The sequence below is a fragment of the Biomphalaria glabrata genome, chromosome 4 (genome assembly GCF_947242115.1).
Source record: "Biomphalaria glabrata chromosome 4, xgBioGlab47.1, whole genome shotgun sequence".
In the NCBI taxonomy this organism is placed as follows: Eukaryota; Metazoa; Mollusca; class Gastropoda; family Planorbidae; genus Biomphalaria; species Biomphalaria glabrata.
Window position 1 is genome coordinate 21,326,893 of NC_074714.1, and position 19,380 is coordinate 21,346,272.

General features: G+C 32.0%; 1 protein-coding gene across 1 annotated transcript; it reads right to left on the bottom strand.

Moving 5' to 3' along the window:
- Positions 1-716: 716 nt before the first annotated feature.
- On the bottom strand, positions 717-17,696 carry LOC106063076 (zinc finger MYND domain-containing protein 10-like). The gene is made up of 14 exons (XM_013221395.2): positions 17,488-17,696; positions 15,832-15,943; positions 15,501-15,609; positions 14,151-14,264; positions 11,936-12,069; positions 11,366-11,441; positions 11,061-11,149; positions 9,334-9,434; positions 7,744-7,826; positions 7,492-7,581; positions 7,225-7,350; positions 5,382-5,503; positions 4,030-4,155; positions 717-832 (listed from the first exon to the last, which is right to left on the bottom strand). Exons 2-14 carry the CDS (start codon positions 15,936-15,938, stop codon positions 754-756), a joined length of 1,356 nt encoding a protein of 451 aa, XP_013076849.2. The 5' UTR covers positions 15,939-15,943; positions 17,488-17,696; the 3' UTR covers positions 717-753.
- Positions 17,697-19,380: the final 1,684 nt, after the last annotated feature.

A 19,380-nucleotide genomic window follows, 5' to 3' on the forward strand; every position in this document is an offset into this window, starting at 1 on the left:
TAGCCCATTACAACTTCTTAAATGTTATGAATACTAAATGCTTGTACCTCTTCTTAGAAGTAATTTAGATATTTCATGTTAACAAAAAACTAGTTTTTTTTTTAAATCTTTTTGTTGTTGAACATAACTTTGTATCAATAGCAATGGAACTAATTAGAACATGAATGGATTTTTAAAAATAATAATAATAATTTCTCAGCCTAATTATATTTTTGTGTTTTGACATCTTTAAGCCATTTTTAGCACAAAAAAAATACCCCCCCCCCCCCACCGCCAACTTTTCAAATTAAATTTATAATTATTAAATAAAAATGCTTCTTATGTAGCTTTTTCTCCCCTTAATGCAGAACAGAACTTTTGGATGTTAGTTATCCAGTTATAGCTATGGCTGCTAGATAAATGTTACTTTTTTTCTAGCATGTGTCTTCAGCCCATCATTGGAACAAAATGTAAGATCTCTATAAAAGTGTCTTAGTCAAGAGGCTTAATCAGGTACAAGAAATGCTACAGGGTTAACTTTCACGAGCCTAATCATAATGTGACTTTTTGGAAAGCAAATGTATGTTCTCAATTGAGATATGCGCAAGTGATTTTTAGCACTTTCACTATAATGGTTTGCAAGGACCACTCTAAAGAAGAATGCTGTATCTCACAATAAAAAGTTGTTGACCTAGCAAATCCAATAGAGAAAATTGTACACTTTAAAAAAATATATATATTTTGTGTGAACACATTTATTCAACATAGAATTAATCATTTGCTTTTTTGTAAAGTGTCATAAAGAATATCACAAGCTTTTTTATGTTTTTTCCAGTGTCCAACTTGGCATTCTCTGAAATTTAGAAAAAATATTGTCAGATATTTCCAGTTTATTAAAATTTATTCATTTATATAGATCTAGTTTGTTTTTGAAAAATTTATTTATTGTCTTTAAGCAATTTTCTAAAATGCAAGGAAAGGGAAAAAAATGCTATCAGCCTAAAAAAATGATAATAAAAAGGGAGCATATTGTGGTCTACATTAAAAAAATATGTCAAGACCATTTCAGTAATTCAAACTTAAATATGTTTTAATTACATATTTTTAATCATCATCTCAGTCTTCACATTAGAAACGCACACAAAAACAATTTACAAAAGCAGACAATACAATACTGTATTTTCAACAAAAACAGTTAAAAACTTATCTAAAACAAAAACAAAAAAATGTGTTTGCAGCAAGCATCTAGGTACATATGAAAGAAGAAGAAAAATATCAAGAGTTGATCAAGAACCTTTCAGATGTATATGTGACAGAAATACCTTAAAATCAGTGATATAAACTTGGGGGAGCTACCATCTTCTACCAAGAATGTCCCATGTAGCAGATCAAAAAGTGCACAAGAAATGTATCTGATCAACTAGCCACCAGTGACCACATGTCCATGCTCATCAGTATTAATACCACTTATAGAACATCAGAAAACCACACCTTACCAAGATGTAACTACAAAAAGCTAACTGGAATATATTCGCAAATCTAAATGACCTATACACCACATAAATACACAGTAAATCAAACCAGATCAGCAAGAAATATTCAGCTTTCACCATAGGAATCCTCTAAACAGCTAAGGAGTCTATTTCTAGAGGAGCAAGAAAGATTATAATCCCAATAAATCTGATCACCTTCAACAACTCCACAATACCACCATCAAAGCCAGAAACAAAGATAAAAATAACCCCAGTATAGAAAAACTAAAAGTTTTCAGGAAAAAATTACCTCTTTGCTATGAGAAAAAGTTAACATTAAAAACATTAACAACTTAATGTAAATAGAGATGGCCACAAGCTCTGGAGCATTGCAAAATACCTAAGTCAAGGAGAAAACAGATAGATTCCTTTGGTTATAGAAACAGACAACTAATCTCTGAAAGGCCAAGAAGCAGTGAATAATTCACAAAATATTTTCAAAATGTTGTTGGCTTCCTTCATAGAACACTTTTTTCATGTGACTGTGGAGCCTTATTTTGGAGAGACTATCTCGTCCACATATATCGCAGGTTAAGGTGGCTTTGGCTTAGATGGTATAGGAGGTGGCCATTTTTCATATGGCACGCTTTTCTTCTACAGCTGTGGCCCATGTTTTAAACTGTCCATAGATTTCTACATCACCATCTCTCTCTCCATCTCTGTGATCTATGTCCTCCTAGTGAGAATCAATGTTCACTGTTTTGAGGTCCCGTTTTATTACATCCACATAATGGAGGTGGGGATGACCAGCTTTTCTTGAGCCACTTGTGAGTTGCCCGTAAAAGATGACTTCCGGGATACAACTGTCCTCCATCCAGCAAACATGAGCAAGCCAATGCAGGCATCATTGTCTGAAGATTGCGAAGATGCTGAAAAGACCTGTTCGTGCAAGAATATCAGTGTTGCACACTCTCTCTTACCATATGATTTCAAGATCCTTCAGAGGCAGCGCAAGTGGAATGAGTTTAGTTTTCTCTCTTGCTTTGTAGAAGTAGTCCACAACTCACTGCTTACAATAGCATGCTCAAAACTCACTGCCTTGTAAACCTCCATTTTTATCACTGTAGTGAGCTTACAGTTTTCCAAACTCTTGGTATGAGTTTAGCAAAGGTAGATGCAGCCTTCCCTATGCATTTTTGTTTATCTCCTCTTCTAGAGATGGTCATCTTGAATTGAATTGTGCATACAAATTAATGAAGCCATAATTAAATATGTCCATGCAAAACTCCAGGGAAAAAATTCAAGTAAACAAACCAGCATATTCTTCATGGATGATAAGCCTAAAAATGAAGGAATTAGATAAAGCTCTAATAGGTCCTCAAACCAAAACAACTCCTCAACAAAAGCTGAAAATCATGCAGAAAGCCATTATGATTCCATAATAAGCATGGCAAACAAAGAAATAAACTGAACAGTTACCATCCCATCAGTCTCACCAGCTGGAAATGCAGATGTATAGAATAATAGACTCAAATGAATCCTTGAGTCAAATAATCTAAAAACTCAAGCTGGTTTTAGAAATAGCAGATCAATAGAGGAACAAATAGATAAAAAAAATATCTGAACAATCTGTACTTTGTTTTGCATGAAAGGTAAAAGAAGTCACACAGTGGGCATAAAAAATGGTTCTGTCTCCAACTCTCTTCTTAATATTCATAAACAATTCTGAACCTAAAATTACCAAGAAAAATAAAAAGCAGCATGTTAGCAGATGACTTTGTCTTAATCAGCACAGACAACTTTGTAGTAACATCAAATTTTTTACGACAAGACGCCCTTGGCAAATTCAGCAAGTGGTCCAAAGACTGGAGCACGACCAACACTAAAAAAACAACATATACTATCTTCTCATGAAACAACAAACCATAAAGTTAACACTAGATAAGGAAGTTCTGGGGAAAAAAATTACACTAGAATAGAGTAGAATAAACAAGAAATGGGCCAGCTGTCACCCAAATTTTAAGAAAAATAATCCTTGACATGAACAACATAAAATATTTTTTCTCAAATATATAAATATTGCTTCGTAATTCAACTTCATGAATCTGTTTGGTATCTTTCTGTGAGTTGGCTGTACATGGAATATATTTAAATCTACTAAAGTGCATTGGGAAAGGATTCATTCCGTCTTGTTTCCCTTAGATCTTTATAGACTCAATAAGAAAACTTTGACATAAATAATAGATATTACAAACACAATCTTGTTCAACTCTATTGTTGAACACAAATGGTTTCACTTGATTTGAACTTCAATGCATCCTATTTTGTTTGTGTTTTGGTAGGTTTAAGGAGGATTGTTTCGTGTCAGTCCTTGGTTTTCACAATTTTATTAGTAAAATGCAAACACCAAAATCATAAAACTAGAAAATATCCATCCCCAAATTACAGTAATTTACAATAATACTGACATAAAAAAACTGAAAAGAAAAAGTTAATTAATAATCCTTTATTTATTAATACAAAATTAATAACATATAACTATTTAAAAAAAAACAATAAAAAAAAAGCTACTTAGTACCTTCGACAGTACCATTCATTTTGACATCGTGAACAACGTTTACTTGCAGCCTGACCACAGACAGCACATTTGGGTGGCTCAGAGATGAGATCTTGAAGTAAGTCAAAGTTATATGTTGCTGCCCACCTACACAAGAAAAAAATCTATTCAAGATGGTCTGTAAAAAATTATTAACCATACTATATCTGTGTAATTACTAAATTCCCCATGCTATATCTGTGTAATTACTAAATTACCCATGCTATATCTGTGTAATACTAATTTACCCATGTTAAATCTATGTAATTACTAAATTACCTATGCTATATCTGTGTAATTACTACATTAGTCATGCTATATCTGTGTAATTACTAATACCCATGCTTTATCTGTGTAACTAATTCTAACTTTTCATACTCTCAGCAAAGATTGTTAGCTCCCTTTGATAACCCAAGACCTTAGTCAATCTTTTTTTTTCCCTTGTGGAGTCAAATTTGTGACCAAATATAATTTACATCATACTTGTAGTTTTTCAATATAATGTAGAATAGTAACTAATGTTTATTAATGTTACAGTCACTAAGATTTTCTAAATGTTGGCAATTACAATTTTTCATTTTAAAAAGTAACAAATATAAAATTTTGATCAATTTCATTTAGCAGAAACCAAAGTCAACATGACAGAGGTCTGGGAATACAGTGATGATTTCTGTTGCAATAACACTTTTTAGCGGCCCCCAAAAGGGGAAAAGACGCTATTAGTTTTGTGTGGAATGTCAGTCCATCCCGTTTAGATCTCGTAAACTGGAAAAGATAGTGAAAATCCGACTTCATAATATTTTAGACCATTTAAAGTTCTAATGCAATGGCTACTTTTTTCTTTTCTGAAAGCAAAAAAATCTAATTTTTTAAATCAATATTTAACACCTAACTAAAGGAAAATTTTTTATTTTTGTTTACGGAAAAGTTTTTTTTCTTGAGGATTTGAATAAGAGATGGACCTTTTACAAAACAATTAGATTAATTAGATATTCATACTAAGACATCGGTTAGGCCAGGTTCATATCTAACTTCAAATTCACTTTCACCTATCCTTTGGTCTGTTGGACCGCTGGGGCACCACACAAGATCTGTCAACCTTCTTTCTCCATTCTCCTCTGTCATTTGTCTTTGTTAGAATTTCATTCTGATGTTTGTTCTGAAAATATTGAAACCTGCCTTTTTACCTGCCTGGGTGGACCACTTTGGGGGCCGATTTGGAGTTTGTATTTCCACACAAACTGCCTTTGTAACCTTTTATCATATTAGCTTGGAATTGTTTACTTAAAAAAAAAACAAGATATAAAAAAAGTTATCAAATGCAAATGTCTGACCTTTCAGCTTGTGCTCTGGTCTCTGCTTCTGATTGGTTGAAAGTTGTTTTAGACAACATTTTGGCCACTTTGCTCCACTTGCCCTCATATTTATTCAGTATTCTTTCCCTAATCTCTGGCACCTGAATCAGCAGGAAAAGGAAAAAAAATGAGCGAAATTGATTTGATCTTATTTTTCAAGTTATTAAAGAGAGACAACTTATTTCTTAAAATATTATTAGAAAAACTGACTCCTAGCTGGCAGCAAATTTGTGTGAAATGGAGATCATAAGTGACTCTTTATATACTTAAATCATGGTTTATTAAGAAAAAAAAAAAAAAATCAGTTTATTTTTAATTCTGATTTCTCTCACGACCTGTTACAAAAGACAATGTTGACAAGTGTTTCACTAAGCTTGTTAACTCCAAATAAAATATAGATGGATTTCAATGAGTAAAGTTTTTTTTTTGTAAATCAAAATCTTATCATTTTTGTATGATTTCTATTGCTTGTGTCATTATACTAAAGTAAAAGTAAAGTTCCCCTTTCAGACCTTGCAACGTAGAGGGCAGAAGATGTTTCTGTAGCCAATGGTTAAAGAGTAGGGTGTCATGTGACCAGCACAACAACCAACCAACTTTACTTTCCCCAACTTAAGTCAGGTGAGTTGGGTGTACACAAGGATGACCTAAACATCCAGAGATTCAAAATCCCAGTTTTCACTGAGATTCGAATCCAGGACCTCAGGTTTGGAAGCCATATGCTTAACCCTCTTAAGACGAAGCATTTTAGCATGTCTTGTGCCAAAAAGACGGAGCACTATTTCCAGAGTAAACACTTCTCTTACAAAAAAATTCCTAATAAAAATAAATAAATTACTTTACATACACTAATCTATATATATATATATTATTGAAGAGAAATGAATTAACTAAATTAATCTCATGGAATCTATCTGAATTATTAACATTTATTAAAATAAGCTAATTTACATAATTTATGCGATAAAATTCCAAAAATGTTTTTTCAAAACAGAACAGAATTAAAAAGGTAAGAGTTTTTTAAGAAGTTTTATGCTTGAATAAGCCCTAATACATGTCTTTAGGGAGACAAGGCACATGGAGACTCTTCAGACACGTCTATCACATTATTTTACTACTTTTCTCCCCACCCCTCCAGGTACCATGGAAACAAACACCTTCATTTTTGTCCCAGTGACAGCCACCCATCTATGACCCAGGGATCTTTTTTTGAGCTGTTTGTTGGTCAGAAAGTTGGCATCATATTTATTAGTCTCAATGACAAATATTTGAACTAAACTGATTGTAAAAACAGTCTATGAGGTGCTAATCCCTTGGTGCTCAAATGGGTCTTCTCTAATCAGCTCCTCACCCTTACCTCTAAACCATGTTACCATGAATAGACATCGTCAACACATACTAGATCTAGATCTAGTACTAGTGTAAACTTAGATCTAAAGCTTTCATAAATACTGCCCTTAATTTTATTAGGGCTATCATAGTTTAAATAAAATCAGAGTCGTTGAGTTTGCTTTCATCAATATCGCCAGCAGACGTTAAAATTTTCACCCCTCATTACCTAACTTTAAAAAATCAATACAAAAAAAAATTATCGCGTTAAAACAGTGAAGGAAACCGCCATTAAAGTCTACTAAGAAGAACTAATCTGATTGGCTGATACAAACACTGGCTAGCCAATCCTATGGTTGGAATCATCACGGCCGATAAATCAGCCGCTTTCATCCTTTTCGCCAAATAGCCATTGCGCTTCGTCTTAAGAAGATTAACCACTCAGTCACCGGAAATATGCAAAATAAATTAATGAAAAAGTCAAATAGAAAACCTGCTCTAAGACAAGATCTTTTTTGGCTGGTGGAGGTTCCATTATAGCCAAGTGCTCTAGATAACGCTGCAACTCTGCCAAGATAGGTAACTGGTCTAACAGAACTTCAGTCAAATATGAACGTAACTAGAAATATGGAGAATAAATATAAAAAAAAAATGCAATGATTTTTTTTGTTGTTCAAATCCATTTTTTGATTTTGGCTCAATAAAATATAATTACTTAACAACATTAATTATGTGACTATTTTGTTCACAACATAATTACCTTGATAACTACATTAATTCTGTAGTTATTCAGTTCATATTTGTCTTGACATGGCTTCTCCATTAACAAGTGAAACAATGCCAGCCACACCTATCCAAATGAAACAATTGCAAGCTTATAGTTTCTTTTTGATAATTATAGCACTTACATATATAATTTTCTTTTTTTCACATTTAGGTTAGAATTTAAAAGGAACTTTAAAAAACTGAAATAGACTTTTGAATAATTTAAACATAAAACCAAACCACCAACCTGGCCTTCAGTTTTTGTTAGTTTTAAACTGTCTTCAAAACTGACTTCTTGCCATTTGCTTTCAATAAATTTGAATATTTTTCCTGTGGAAATTAAGAAGAAAGACCTATCAAGACTGCATCAAGCACATCCTAGAATATCATGCCAAGGGGTGTAGCAGCCAAAATTAACATATAAATGTAAAAAAGACAAGGTACAAAACTTTGGTGAAGAATAATGCAGGTGCTAAAAACACCACACAACTTAGTCTCCACATGGTTACCTTGGATGAACCTTTTTCTTTAACTCACCAAGGTGAGGAAGAAAGAGAGACCTAACAACCCAGTTCAACAAGTCCGCCACACCAATCAATATGGGGCTGTCATCAAAGACCCATTGCTGGAGTGGCAGACCTTACATGGCTTAGTGGCAGTTACAAAATAAGAATGTGAAGAAATTTCCCAAGGTTAGCGCAGCCCCCCTTTCCTTGTAGCATAGGGTCCAGGACTGGAAGCTGGAAGGACCCAATTATAGTCATGGTCTTTGGCATAGACAGGACTTGGGGAGAAGAAATTCCGTTCCACAACTGTCCATTAGGAAAAATCTTTCTTAACGGTCAAAGGGATAATGGGGACACATAGATGCTCTAGTTCATATTCAAGAAGCACTTTTAAAGAAATACTAGAATAGCCAATCAAAATGCTTTAACTCCTCATACTCAAGAGGTAGGTCAACTGTAATGGTCCCAAGATACACCAATAAAAAAACAAGCTGGATATCTGCCTGGTTGTGTATTATGCACTCTGAACTGTTGTTGGTCTTGAAGGTCCCAGGTTTGAACCCTGCCCACTGCCATCCCCCAGTGTCCTGTTAAAGGTTTGGGCTAGGATAAAATTATCTTCAGAATCTGAAGGAAAATCCTAAACATGTAAAAGAAACGGTAATAGTTTAGATACCCAGATACCTTTACTGACCACCATGTTGTTTTTAAGCATATTTATCTCACTTATCTATATTAAACTTTTTTTTAAAAAGATTTTTTGTTCTTATGCTGTCAACTTATGAATTTTTAACTGTATTTACTGAAATGAAGGTCTAAAAAAAATGTTAATGATAAATTGATGAAGTTGTTCTTTTTTTCAATAACTTTTTTTAAAGAGAGTTTTTTGTTCTTATCATCAGAAGTCTTATGCTATCATTTTAAATGAATTTTAATATTAGATCTAATAGCTGCTAGAAAGAAAGACAAAACAGCAACAGAAAATAGTTGGGAAGTAATTCAAGGGAGATAGTCTAGTATTAAGCCTTAAAACCAAAATGGCGTATTTCCAATGACAATGTATGGTAAAAAGAAATAAAACTTAAAAATATATATTTTAAAAACTATTTATCTCAGAGGAAATCAAATTACATATTTGTAATCTGCATTTTTTTCTGCATATTCTTAAAATATAAGAGAAATCTGATTTAGCGTTTCTAGTCACGTAAACTAATACCAAAGAAACAAATTAAGGAGCTGTAAGGAGAACTGCTAGAACTGAAAACCATGGTGCGGTTGATCTCAGATATAGGACTGATTTCCAATATTGACGAGAAAAAAAATATACTCACCACTTTTTCTTTTAGTCCATGGAGGTGACTCCACAAGTTGTACAAGCAGATTTGGTATATCATGTGTGTTGAGAATTCTAGCCATAACACTTAAAGGCAAGCTGAAAGAGAGGCAAAATTTATAAAATATATTATTTGATTAAAAACTATGACAATTTTAAAAAAAATATATGAGTAAATTAATACTACAGTATTAGAAAGAAATTGTATATGTAGTGGGGAGGACATGATATATGGGTCGGCTGAACTTCACCAAGCACCGGTCAGCAAAGGATCAAGTTGACCTCTGCCCCGGAAGCCGGGATTTGAATTCCTTTTCCAGTTGACATCCTCAATTTGAATTCCTTTTCCTGCTGGCATCCTGCATTGAAACTAACTGGGCCGCATCCACTCCAATACCACCTTGTTTTATCCTGCTGTGTTATTCCTAAGTTCTTTGTTTTGGTCAAGGCTGCATGTTTTTTGTGTTTTTTACTTAATACAATTATACTCAAACTAACTTAATACAATTATATACTTAAACAAAATAACTACCTAAACTACCCTGAAAGTAAAAGAGACAACAGGAATATCTAGAAATGGTACAATATCATAAAAAAGTACTTGTTCAACTTCTAACTTGATTGGAAGGGTCCGAAGGCTCCACTTATCGTCTGACAGGGAGGTCTGGTAGACTGTATCTTTCTTCGGATCCCACTTCTGACACCAAAAGATTCTGTGGTGGGTTTGGCACAGAATGTAATAACCAAAATGACGAGGCAAGTCAGGAGGCTTATTTCAAGTTTAATGTACACAAAAAACCTGCAGCCTTGACCAAAATAAAGAACTTAAAAATAAAACAACAGGATCAAACAAGGTGGTATTGGAGTGGATGTGGCCCAGTGAGTATCAATGCAGGATGCCAGCAGGAAAAGGAATTCAAATTGAGGAAGTCAACCGGAAAAGGAATTCAAATCCCGGCTTCCAGGGCAGAGGTCAACTTGATACTTTGCTGACCGGTGCTTGGTGAAGTTCTGCCGAACCGTATATCATGTCCTCCGCAATACATATAGACCAAATTTTCTGAAGGGCAACACTGATGGCATAGGCCAGCATTTCTCAAACTGTGGCTCACGCCCTCCTAGGTGCTGACAAAAAAAAAAGGGGGGGGGGGAATCGGTCCATTTCTTTTCATACAAAATGTGAAATATTAATATAAAAAAAGGTATTTCCTTAGCAGTTATACCTAGTATTTAAAATTCCAATCTCTTAACTGGTACACATCATTTTTCATATACTTTAACTGAATAAGTTTTTAGAAAAGTAAAATTTAGACACATAAAAAATATAATTAGATCAAATAAAAGTAACATTTAGGCATATAGAAATTTCAATGCACTAAAAAGGAGGTGGGAAGTGTGGCTAGGAGGCATAAACTTCTTAGCTATCAGAGGGGGCTTGAGTTCCAAACTTGCGTCAAGTTGAATTGTGATTGCTGAACTGCCTAAAGGCTGCATGGAAAGCTCCCAGATACTCCCTCTACCCAGTGGTCCATAAAAGACAGCCTACTGAGAATGCTATTCATGCAATTAAAAAAAAGTTTAATTTGGGTACCTTAATAATAGTATGTTTACCCTTTAGTATTTTAGAATGAGTAATGTAATTTGTAGTAATGAGTTATTTTATGGGACAATCCACTTTAAGCATACAGACATAAAGTTTCTACTTCAGACTTAACTATAACATACCAATCTAAGTTATCTGTTATGTATCTCAGTAAGGAAAGGGCTTTAATGCTGATCTCAAATTGCAGTTGTCTGTCTTGTTTTTCTAATTCCTAATTGGATCAATGAATTTGTATTACAATGAATAAAGAAATTAAAAATAAAAATTACATTGACCTATGTTGCACACTTTTTGTAGTGATATATGTTAATTGTATAGTTAATAGATGTAGAAAGAAATTAAAGAAAATATATTTTTTTAAGAGTCTGAAATTCAATTAACTTAATTAACATTGGAAACATAATTTACAATCAATTAGATCAATTACCTCCATATTGCTTAAGCATTTTGTCAAATCTGAACTGTTTGGCAGAAACTCCTCAACATCTTCTTTAGCTTGACCTCTAAATGGAATATTTTTATATCTTGAAGATTCTTAATATAAAAAAATTTCTAAATATTTTAATGCATTTCGGCTTGAAATTTCAGTTTTATAAATTTGCATTAGGTTGAGTTAAAAAGCAAAATGGTATAATAAATTAAAATTCACAGATGAAAAATAAATTATATAATTAATATAGCCAAAAAAATTATGAAACCAATTTTGTAAGTCTATTTGTTTGTGACATTGAAAAAGTTTTTTTTTTTTTTAACAAAGAGGGAAATGATGTGACTTAAAAAAAAATTGTAACAGTTTCTCACAAAATCAGTCATTTGGAGGTAAAAGTCAGGTTAACTAATACCATTTCATTAAAGGAAATTTATTAAAACCATTTATTAAATAAATAAAATAAGAAAATTCTAGGGCAGATTTTTTACTACATTTATGGTCTGTCAGAGTATTTACATTTATTGTATTTGTAAATAAAAGACATGGTAGAACACAAGATACACTTACTTAGCAGCCAAAAAACAAAGTTTTCTATAAGCATAATCAACAAGGTCTAGCGTGAACTCCTCAGCTGCTTCACAGGTTTCTTTATAGAACATCATTGTCTCCAGTAGATTAATCACAGTAGCTTCATGGTACAACTAAAGAAAAAGATTTTTAAAGTTTTTTCACCTGTTTCTAATTTGTACAACTCTTACAAAGACCACATCACAAATGCAGAGCAATTGAAATCCACGATGACCTGCTAACCACTGTCAAAAAACACAAACTTAAACTCTATGGTGTTAGACACCTTATTTATAGTTTAGTTATTTAGCGACGCACCATAGAAGATGCATATTGAACGGGACTAGTGACGTTTGGGATATGTTGGGTTAGAGACAGGAAAATCAGTTAGCGATAGAATCCTCTAGGGTAACGACATGTTTAGTTGACAGAGACTTTTACTGTGGCCTTTTTCTTAGAATAAACATAGGATAAATTGTTCGTCAGCGTTGACTACATCTCTTTACTTGTTAAATAGATGTCTTGTTCATTCTGTATTGTTGATCAACTACACTGAATACACCCGAACAATAAAACTCAAACGCTTGCAGAGTAATTGGTTGAAATTCAAGTCATCTAGAGTTGACCTCAAGACAGCCTGAACAAGCAACATCACAGTGGCCACATCACAAGGTCCTCAGGGCTCACAAAGATCTTCCACTAGGGAACAGTACCAGGAAAAAGAAGTAGAGGCTGACAGAGAAAGCGATGGGAGGACAACATAAAAGAATGGATAGGCCTGTCATTGAAGGAAATTCTATTCAAGGCAAAAGACAGAGAGGAATGAAGAAAGACAGTCAACAGATCTTATATGGTGCCCCAAGGGATTGGTGAAGGATGAAATATTTTAAAAAATGTAATCATAGTATGGTATTGCGAGTCAAAGTTTTATTTTTATCACCACTAACATGAGGGTGAAATTAGATTACAATTATATATATATGTATATATAGGACACATTTTTAATACACAGATGTACCTTTGGCTTAACAAAAAGTGATTGCTTTATTAAAAGAACACTGTTGCCAACTAAATAATAAAAATGTGTACTACAAGCAAAAGAGATTAGAAATTGATTGTTCAATGCTAAAAAGTGCATAGAAATTAGTGTAAACCCTCAAGTTTGAAACAGTCATGTTTGGAGATCAGAAACTGTAAATTACAAACTATCAAAAAAGACAATTCTTCTTCCAAACAAAATGTACACTTAAAGCAAGATTGCTCACAACCAATGCACAAGGATCTACTTGTCACCAGTCAGATTATGGCATGTAACCAGCTTGAACATACATGATTTTGTAGATGCTGACAAAGATTGATACATTTAAAGAAACAACTGGCAACTGTACTACTTTTATATAACACAAACCAATGAGAATTAAATATTATTTTTTAAAATGTGAAAAAATATGTGCATTTTGGTCTTTTTAAATTAAGAAATGTTTTCAATTACCTTTTAGTAACTAAAACACAAGGAAACAAATAAATATATGTAATACATGACAATATTTTGTCACAATAAAAAAAAACAACACTTTACGTAAAAATTGTTTAAAAAATAATGGTTATAATCATTTTTAAAAAAGTTTATAAAAGGGTTTGCTTTCAGAAGACCAAAAGAATCTGTTGCACCCAGATTCATTGCTTCTTAGTATTGATAATTTTTTTGTTTCTATACCTAATACTGAATCTGTATCATAACCTACTTATTTATTCCCTACTCTGTTTGTATGCTTAGCAATATTCTGTCATATTTACTCTGAAAAGTTTATATTAATTTCTAAGCTACATCATTAACAAGTCTATATTTCAGAAGATGTGAATAGGAAAATGTAAATTGCCTACAGAAATAAGTCAAGGATGAAACATGTCCATAGTACTTTTTAATTTCATCCAAGTATATGTCATGATGAAACAAATGAATTGATGTCATTGTTGACAATAAATATTCAGACATTCTTTATCGGTTACGTTTACAGATAAAACAGTAGAAAAGAGAATGCAGACAAGGCAATATATTCTGTAAAATGCTAAAGCAAAAAAAAACAAACAAACAAACAAAAACAATAAATAGCATTAGAACCAAACACATAATTAAAAAAAAAACATTCCATAGGTATTCTGATCTATAATCTTAACACAATGATAATGTCTAAACTATAATGTAAACACATACCACAATATAAATAGGAAATGTTGTTCTAGGTTCAAATTCCATTTCTATTAATTCAGGGAATATTTTTTGTTTCCATACTTCTGTAGTCAGCAGGTCTTCAATCAAAAGTTGAATCTAACAAAACAAAGCAAACAAAAAAATGTGCCAGATTAAAATTGAGAATATAATAATATCATTATGTGCTTCTTGCCCACCATTCTGTTGTCAATTTCTATTTATCTTAATATACTGGTAGTCTATTTTGAAATAAAGCTAAATTCCCTTCAAGACCTAGATGCAAGGTTTCCTTGTTCCTGTCTCTATGGTGAACTATTATGTTATGTTGCCATCACAATGCTTATTCATTATGTTGCTAGCACAAATGTTCAAAATGTTCTAGAAACTATAAAATGTCTTTTGATTAAATAGCAAATAGTATAGCCTACTTGAAATTAAATAAAAATTATGTGAGATTATGTCAAGTTTTGAAAAGAACATTCTCTGTCTCTATAATAAGTAACTATATGAGATGACAAGCTTTTCTGATTATTCTATTTGAATCTATAAAACAATTTTTTTTTGTAAGAAAGCAACCATGGTTCTAAAAATTATTTGTACTTTATTAATAGTGTAATGTATACAGATTTAAAAAAAGGGATAACAAAATAATTACCAACTAAAGATGCTTAAATTTTTTTTATGGAACTTAGTCTTGACTCTTGCATAAAAACAGACTCACAAGAACTAATGCATCACAACAATTTTTGTACATAACTATAGTATACTAAAACCATTGTGCACAAAAATCAGACAATAGAACATGTAGGCCTACATAATAAAAATCATTTATATATGAAATGAATTTTTTCTCTTTTTTTTTTGTCTCACTTAGTATGTTTTTCATATTATTTTATTTTTTATTGTTATGAAATAGGCCTGAAGTAGTACAAAAATAAAGTACCCCTTTCAGACCTTGTGATCTATGGGGCAGATGATGTTAAGGTCATCTGTTTCTATTGTCAATGGATAACAAGCAGGGTCTCATGTGGCCAGCACAACGATAAGAAAAGTAGTCGTTGTGTAAAAACTATATTAATAACAAGACAATGTTCTATTGTAGGTATAAAATAGTAAAATGGTAGTAAGAATAATTTAATTTTAAATACCTGTTACATGCTCTGCCTAGTGTGAATGTGGAAGGATGCAAATGCGTGTTGAAAAAAGAAAACAGAAAATGGAGTAAAAGAGGTTATTATAGAGCTATAATTATTTGTTGAACTAAGATTAAAGTTCTCTTTATCTACTATAGATGGGTCTGTTTTGGTGTATGATTAAGAGTCTCATCTACTCGTGTTCATAATAATATCTCACCTTGCCATAGGAAATAAAATATTCTTTCACAAATTCTTCTTCTTTTGCAGCTGCATTTATCACAGCTTGCATGTTTAGTTTCTCTAAGTACTCATGTTGCTGGTGCCATCTGTAAAATGCATAATTTAGTAATGTAGCAAGAGTAAATGTTTTTAATCCTGACTAATCAGAGACTCCTGCAATGATGACAACAAAAAAAAAAAAAAACTGTAACATACAGAGAAACTATAGGTAATTAAACAAAACTTTTTTTACAATTAATTATAGCCATACTTCTAAAAAACAAAACAACAACAAATATAGCCCTATTTAAGATTAATTTGTCAATAACCTTATAGATCCTATATCCTTGATATCAAAATGCTGTAAGTGTTCAACGTAAGCTTCTGCTTCAACTGACAGCAAAATATGAGCACCTTGGTTTTCAGTTTCTGTCATCTTTCCTGTAAGGTATGAAACAAAATTATTAAATATTAATTTAGAAAATAATTATTGGAAAATGTGTGGTCCATATATTATGAATTAATAAAAAATAATAACGTAAAGAAAAAACTACTTTAACATAAATATTATTACCATGCTACAGATCTGTGATTTGCAGAGAAAATAAATTTAATAATTAATATTTGTAATTAATAATATTTAGTATGATACTATGTTGTTCAGTTAATGTGTTCATCTAAGAATTTTAGCATTTTTAATAACCATTTTTAATAAGAATTTCTAATAATAAGTATTCAAAATATTGTCTACATATTAGGGTTATGATTAAATTATTTTGAAAGTTTAAAAATGTGTGGTATGAGCGCTGGACTGTTATTTGATTATCTCAACAGTCCTGGGTTCATACCCTGCCTATACTTCTTCCCAGAATAGAGTACTATATATAGATCTAGTACTACAACAGTAAGAGTATATGTAGTTAATTTTGTAATGAAATATTATTTCAATATTGAAATTACCCAATATTCCAAATATTATATACTGCCTTTACTGATAGAGCGATAGAGTCTAGATAATAGACAACAGATAGACTATTTCAATTGTCATAGAACTATTACTAAAATCTAGAATATATATACTAAGAGTAAGATTAAGACCTAAAAACTAAGCCTATAGTATAGATATATATTTAGACTATAGTCTAAACTATTATAGAGAGAGAATACATAATAAATGAATAATAATTTCAATGTCAAATATTCACAATGGACCTCATTCACCAATGGTTAACAAATAATATTTAGCCACGTGATAATATTGATAAAACAATGAAAAAACGTATCTCGTGACAGCCTTAAATTTATGTTATGGACTACGTAATTTGTTTAGAAGTAATAGAAGAGACAGAGAACCATGTGGCTAAATGTTGTTTGTTTACGATTGGTGAATGAGGTCCATTGAATTGATGTGAAAAATCTAGAATCTAGATTATAGATCTATATAGAAAAGTACTAGAATTTACTAGATCTAGATAGAGTAGAGTGTACTAAAGTTGAGTCTAGAGTTAGAGTAGATCTAAAATAATGATAATCTTAGTTAATCTAGATCTAGCTTCTAAGTAGTAGTAATAGTATTAGATCTAGTAGTAGATCTATCTTTCTTAGAATAAGAATAGATACTCATAATACTAATTATACTATTATAGATTGACTAGTTTAGATTCTACTAGACTAGACTTGAAATTGAATGAATAGATTATAGATCATCATAATGAATGATAGTATTAGTATTAGTATCATAACAGTAACATAAGTAAGGTAAGGCATAAGGATGAATATTATTATAAATCATACTTATGATACTTTATAGAGATCTAATAAATAATTAATTGAATTATTATTAATTCTAGAAAACTAAGTTTACAAGTAGATCTAGATCTACAACTAACTTTAACAACTTTAAAGTTTAAACTAACTTAGACTTAGATCTAGTTTCTAATCTAAGAAAATATAAGACAAGATAAATATTTTAATAAGTCACTTACAATAAAAAGAATATTAGTATATTTCGATGACTTATTTAACACCAACGAGAGTCAGAAAAAAAAAGCTAGCTAAGCCTGTTTCTTCGTAGATCTAGATGATATAGTCTAGTCTAGTAGTAATATAGTTAAATAAAACCAAATATTTTTTTCCCATTGTTACTCATTGTTCATTCAAGTAACGGCAAGTTAGGTTGCTATATGTACACTTCCGGTCTTTTATTTTCTCCTTTAAAAACCTAGATATCTAGACATGGAACTAAACGCGTTTAGCGGAACGTTAGACAGGTCTGCATCCAGATTTAGTGTAAATAACCCAAATATAGAAACACTGAAATCTTCTATTTTTGAAAAAAATAAGTGTTTCATATGGTGATCGGGAAAAAAACGTTTATAAATGTCACTTATTCTGAAAAATTTTATCTATTATATCAGATAGAAAATGAATGACATTTTTACACATGTAATCAAATAGTGTACGAAAGTTTTACACTCAATGCAGGTCGATCCAAGTGAATGGCGGAGCAAAGTTCTTCTTTGGCATCATCATTGATGCCACATTGCACCATACTCGAAAAAAGATGCGCGACGGCACTTCAACTCTCTTCACCTTTGTAAAAAAACTCGAAGCTGGTGTTGCATTAGTATAGTTCCATGATCTAGATCAGTGGTTCCCAAACTTTTTTGTCTCGTAGACCCCTTGCCATGGTTTCTGATTTTCGGTAGACCCCCTGCTTAAATTATATTGCATTTTTGCAAATTCATCAACATTTTTAAAACTTATTTCTAAATGTAGTGAGTCTCAGAGGGAAAAAGTAATTTAAAGCTGCATTTGAAGTTATTCAGATGTCATTTTTATTGATAAAATTTAAATTTAAACCAATTAAAATAACAAAATATATATTTCTGTAATCATCAAACACACTGGAAATGTTAGGGGGTTTTATTTGTAGGCTCATCATCCGTTGCTACAGATGTTTCATATAGGAATTTGTTGTTATATAAAGTAGTCTTTGAAACATTAAATATTAATTAATTAATTTGCTTTAGGGATTATTGTAAACGTTTTCACAAACAGCAGTTTCTCTTGTATTGCTTGATCTTTCATGTGTGGCTCAAATATTGGGTCCGCAGAACTGTTTTCACCAACAGGTGAGTAACTGGCACCTAAACCAGTAAGCCTTGGACAGGCGGGACTCAGTAGCCTTGGCTTTCTACCCACCTAGCAGAAGGATATCTGAATTCAAACCTCTGCTGTCTTGCAACTATAAACATGGGTTTTGTGAGTCAACCCTGAGGAAAAATAAGGAGCCAGCAACCCTTAGGCAGTTTGCAGCAAACAACGCTACATCCTGCCAGGGCCTGCTAGACCGCTGATCCCAAACTGTTTATGTCGCTTGAAAAGAATTACATAAGAAGCTTTTAAGACTAAGACTTAGACTGCTTTATTTATCCTTACGGAAATGTGTTGTGATTACAAGGACTCTTTTCTCATATAAAGACAACACCGATATTCCCTTGAACTGTATTGTTGCAAGAAATTCGTTTAATAGTATCAGATGTAGATTTGTGTAAAACAGTTTTTAAAACTATTTCAACGGCAGGTAAAATCAATGTTTTACCTAAAGTGTTTTCCGTATTTGGCTATAAATAAAGAGATATTGTAAGTCGTTCACAAACCATCATCTTCTCTTTATGATGTCGAAGAGAGATTTTGTGGGTCTATTCTGAACTTATCTTTTTCAAACTTTTATCTTGTTATCAGGGTGGCATCGTCTCAAATTATCCTCCAGCATAATTAGTTTCATATCGTCATAAAAAGGCATTTAGGCAACCGCTTGTTTGACAAGGAAGGAATGAATCCCAATTTTAAATAATCAACGGTGTACAATCTAC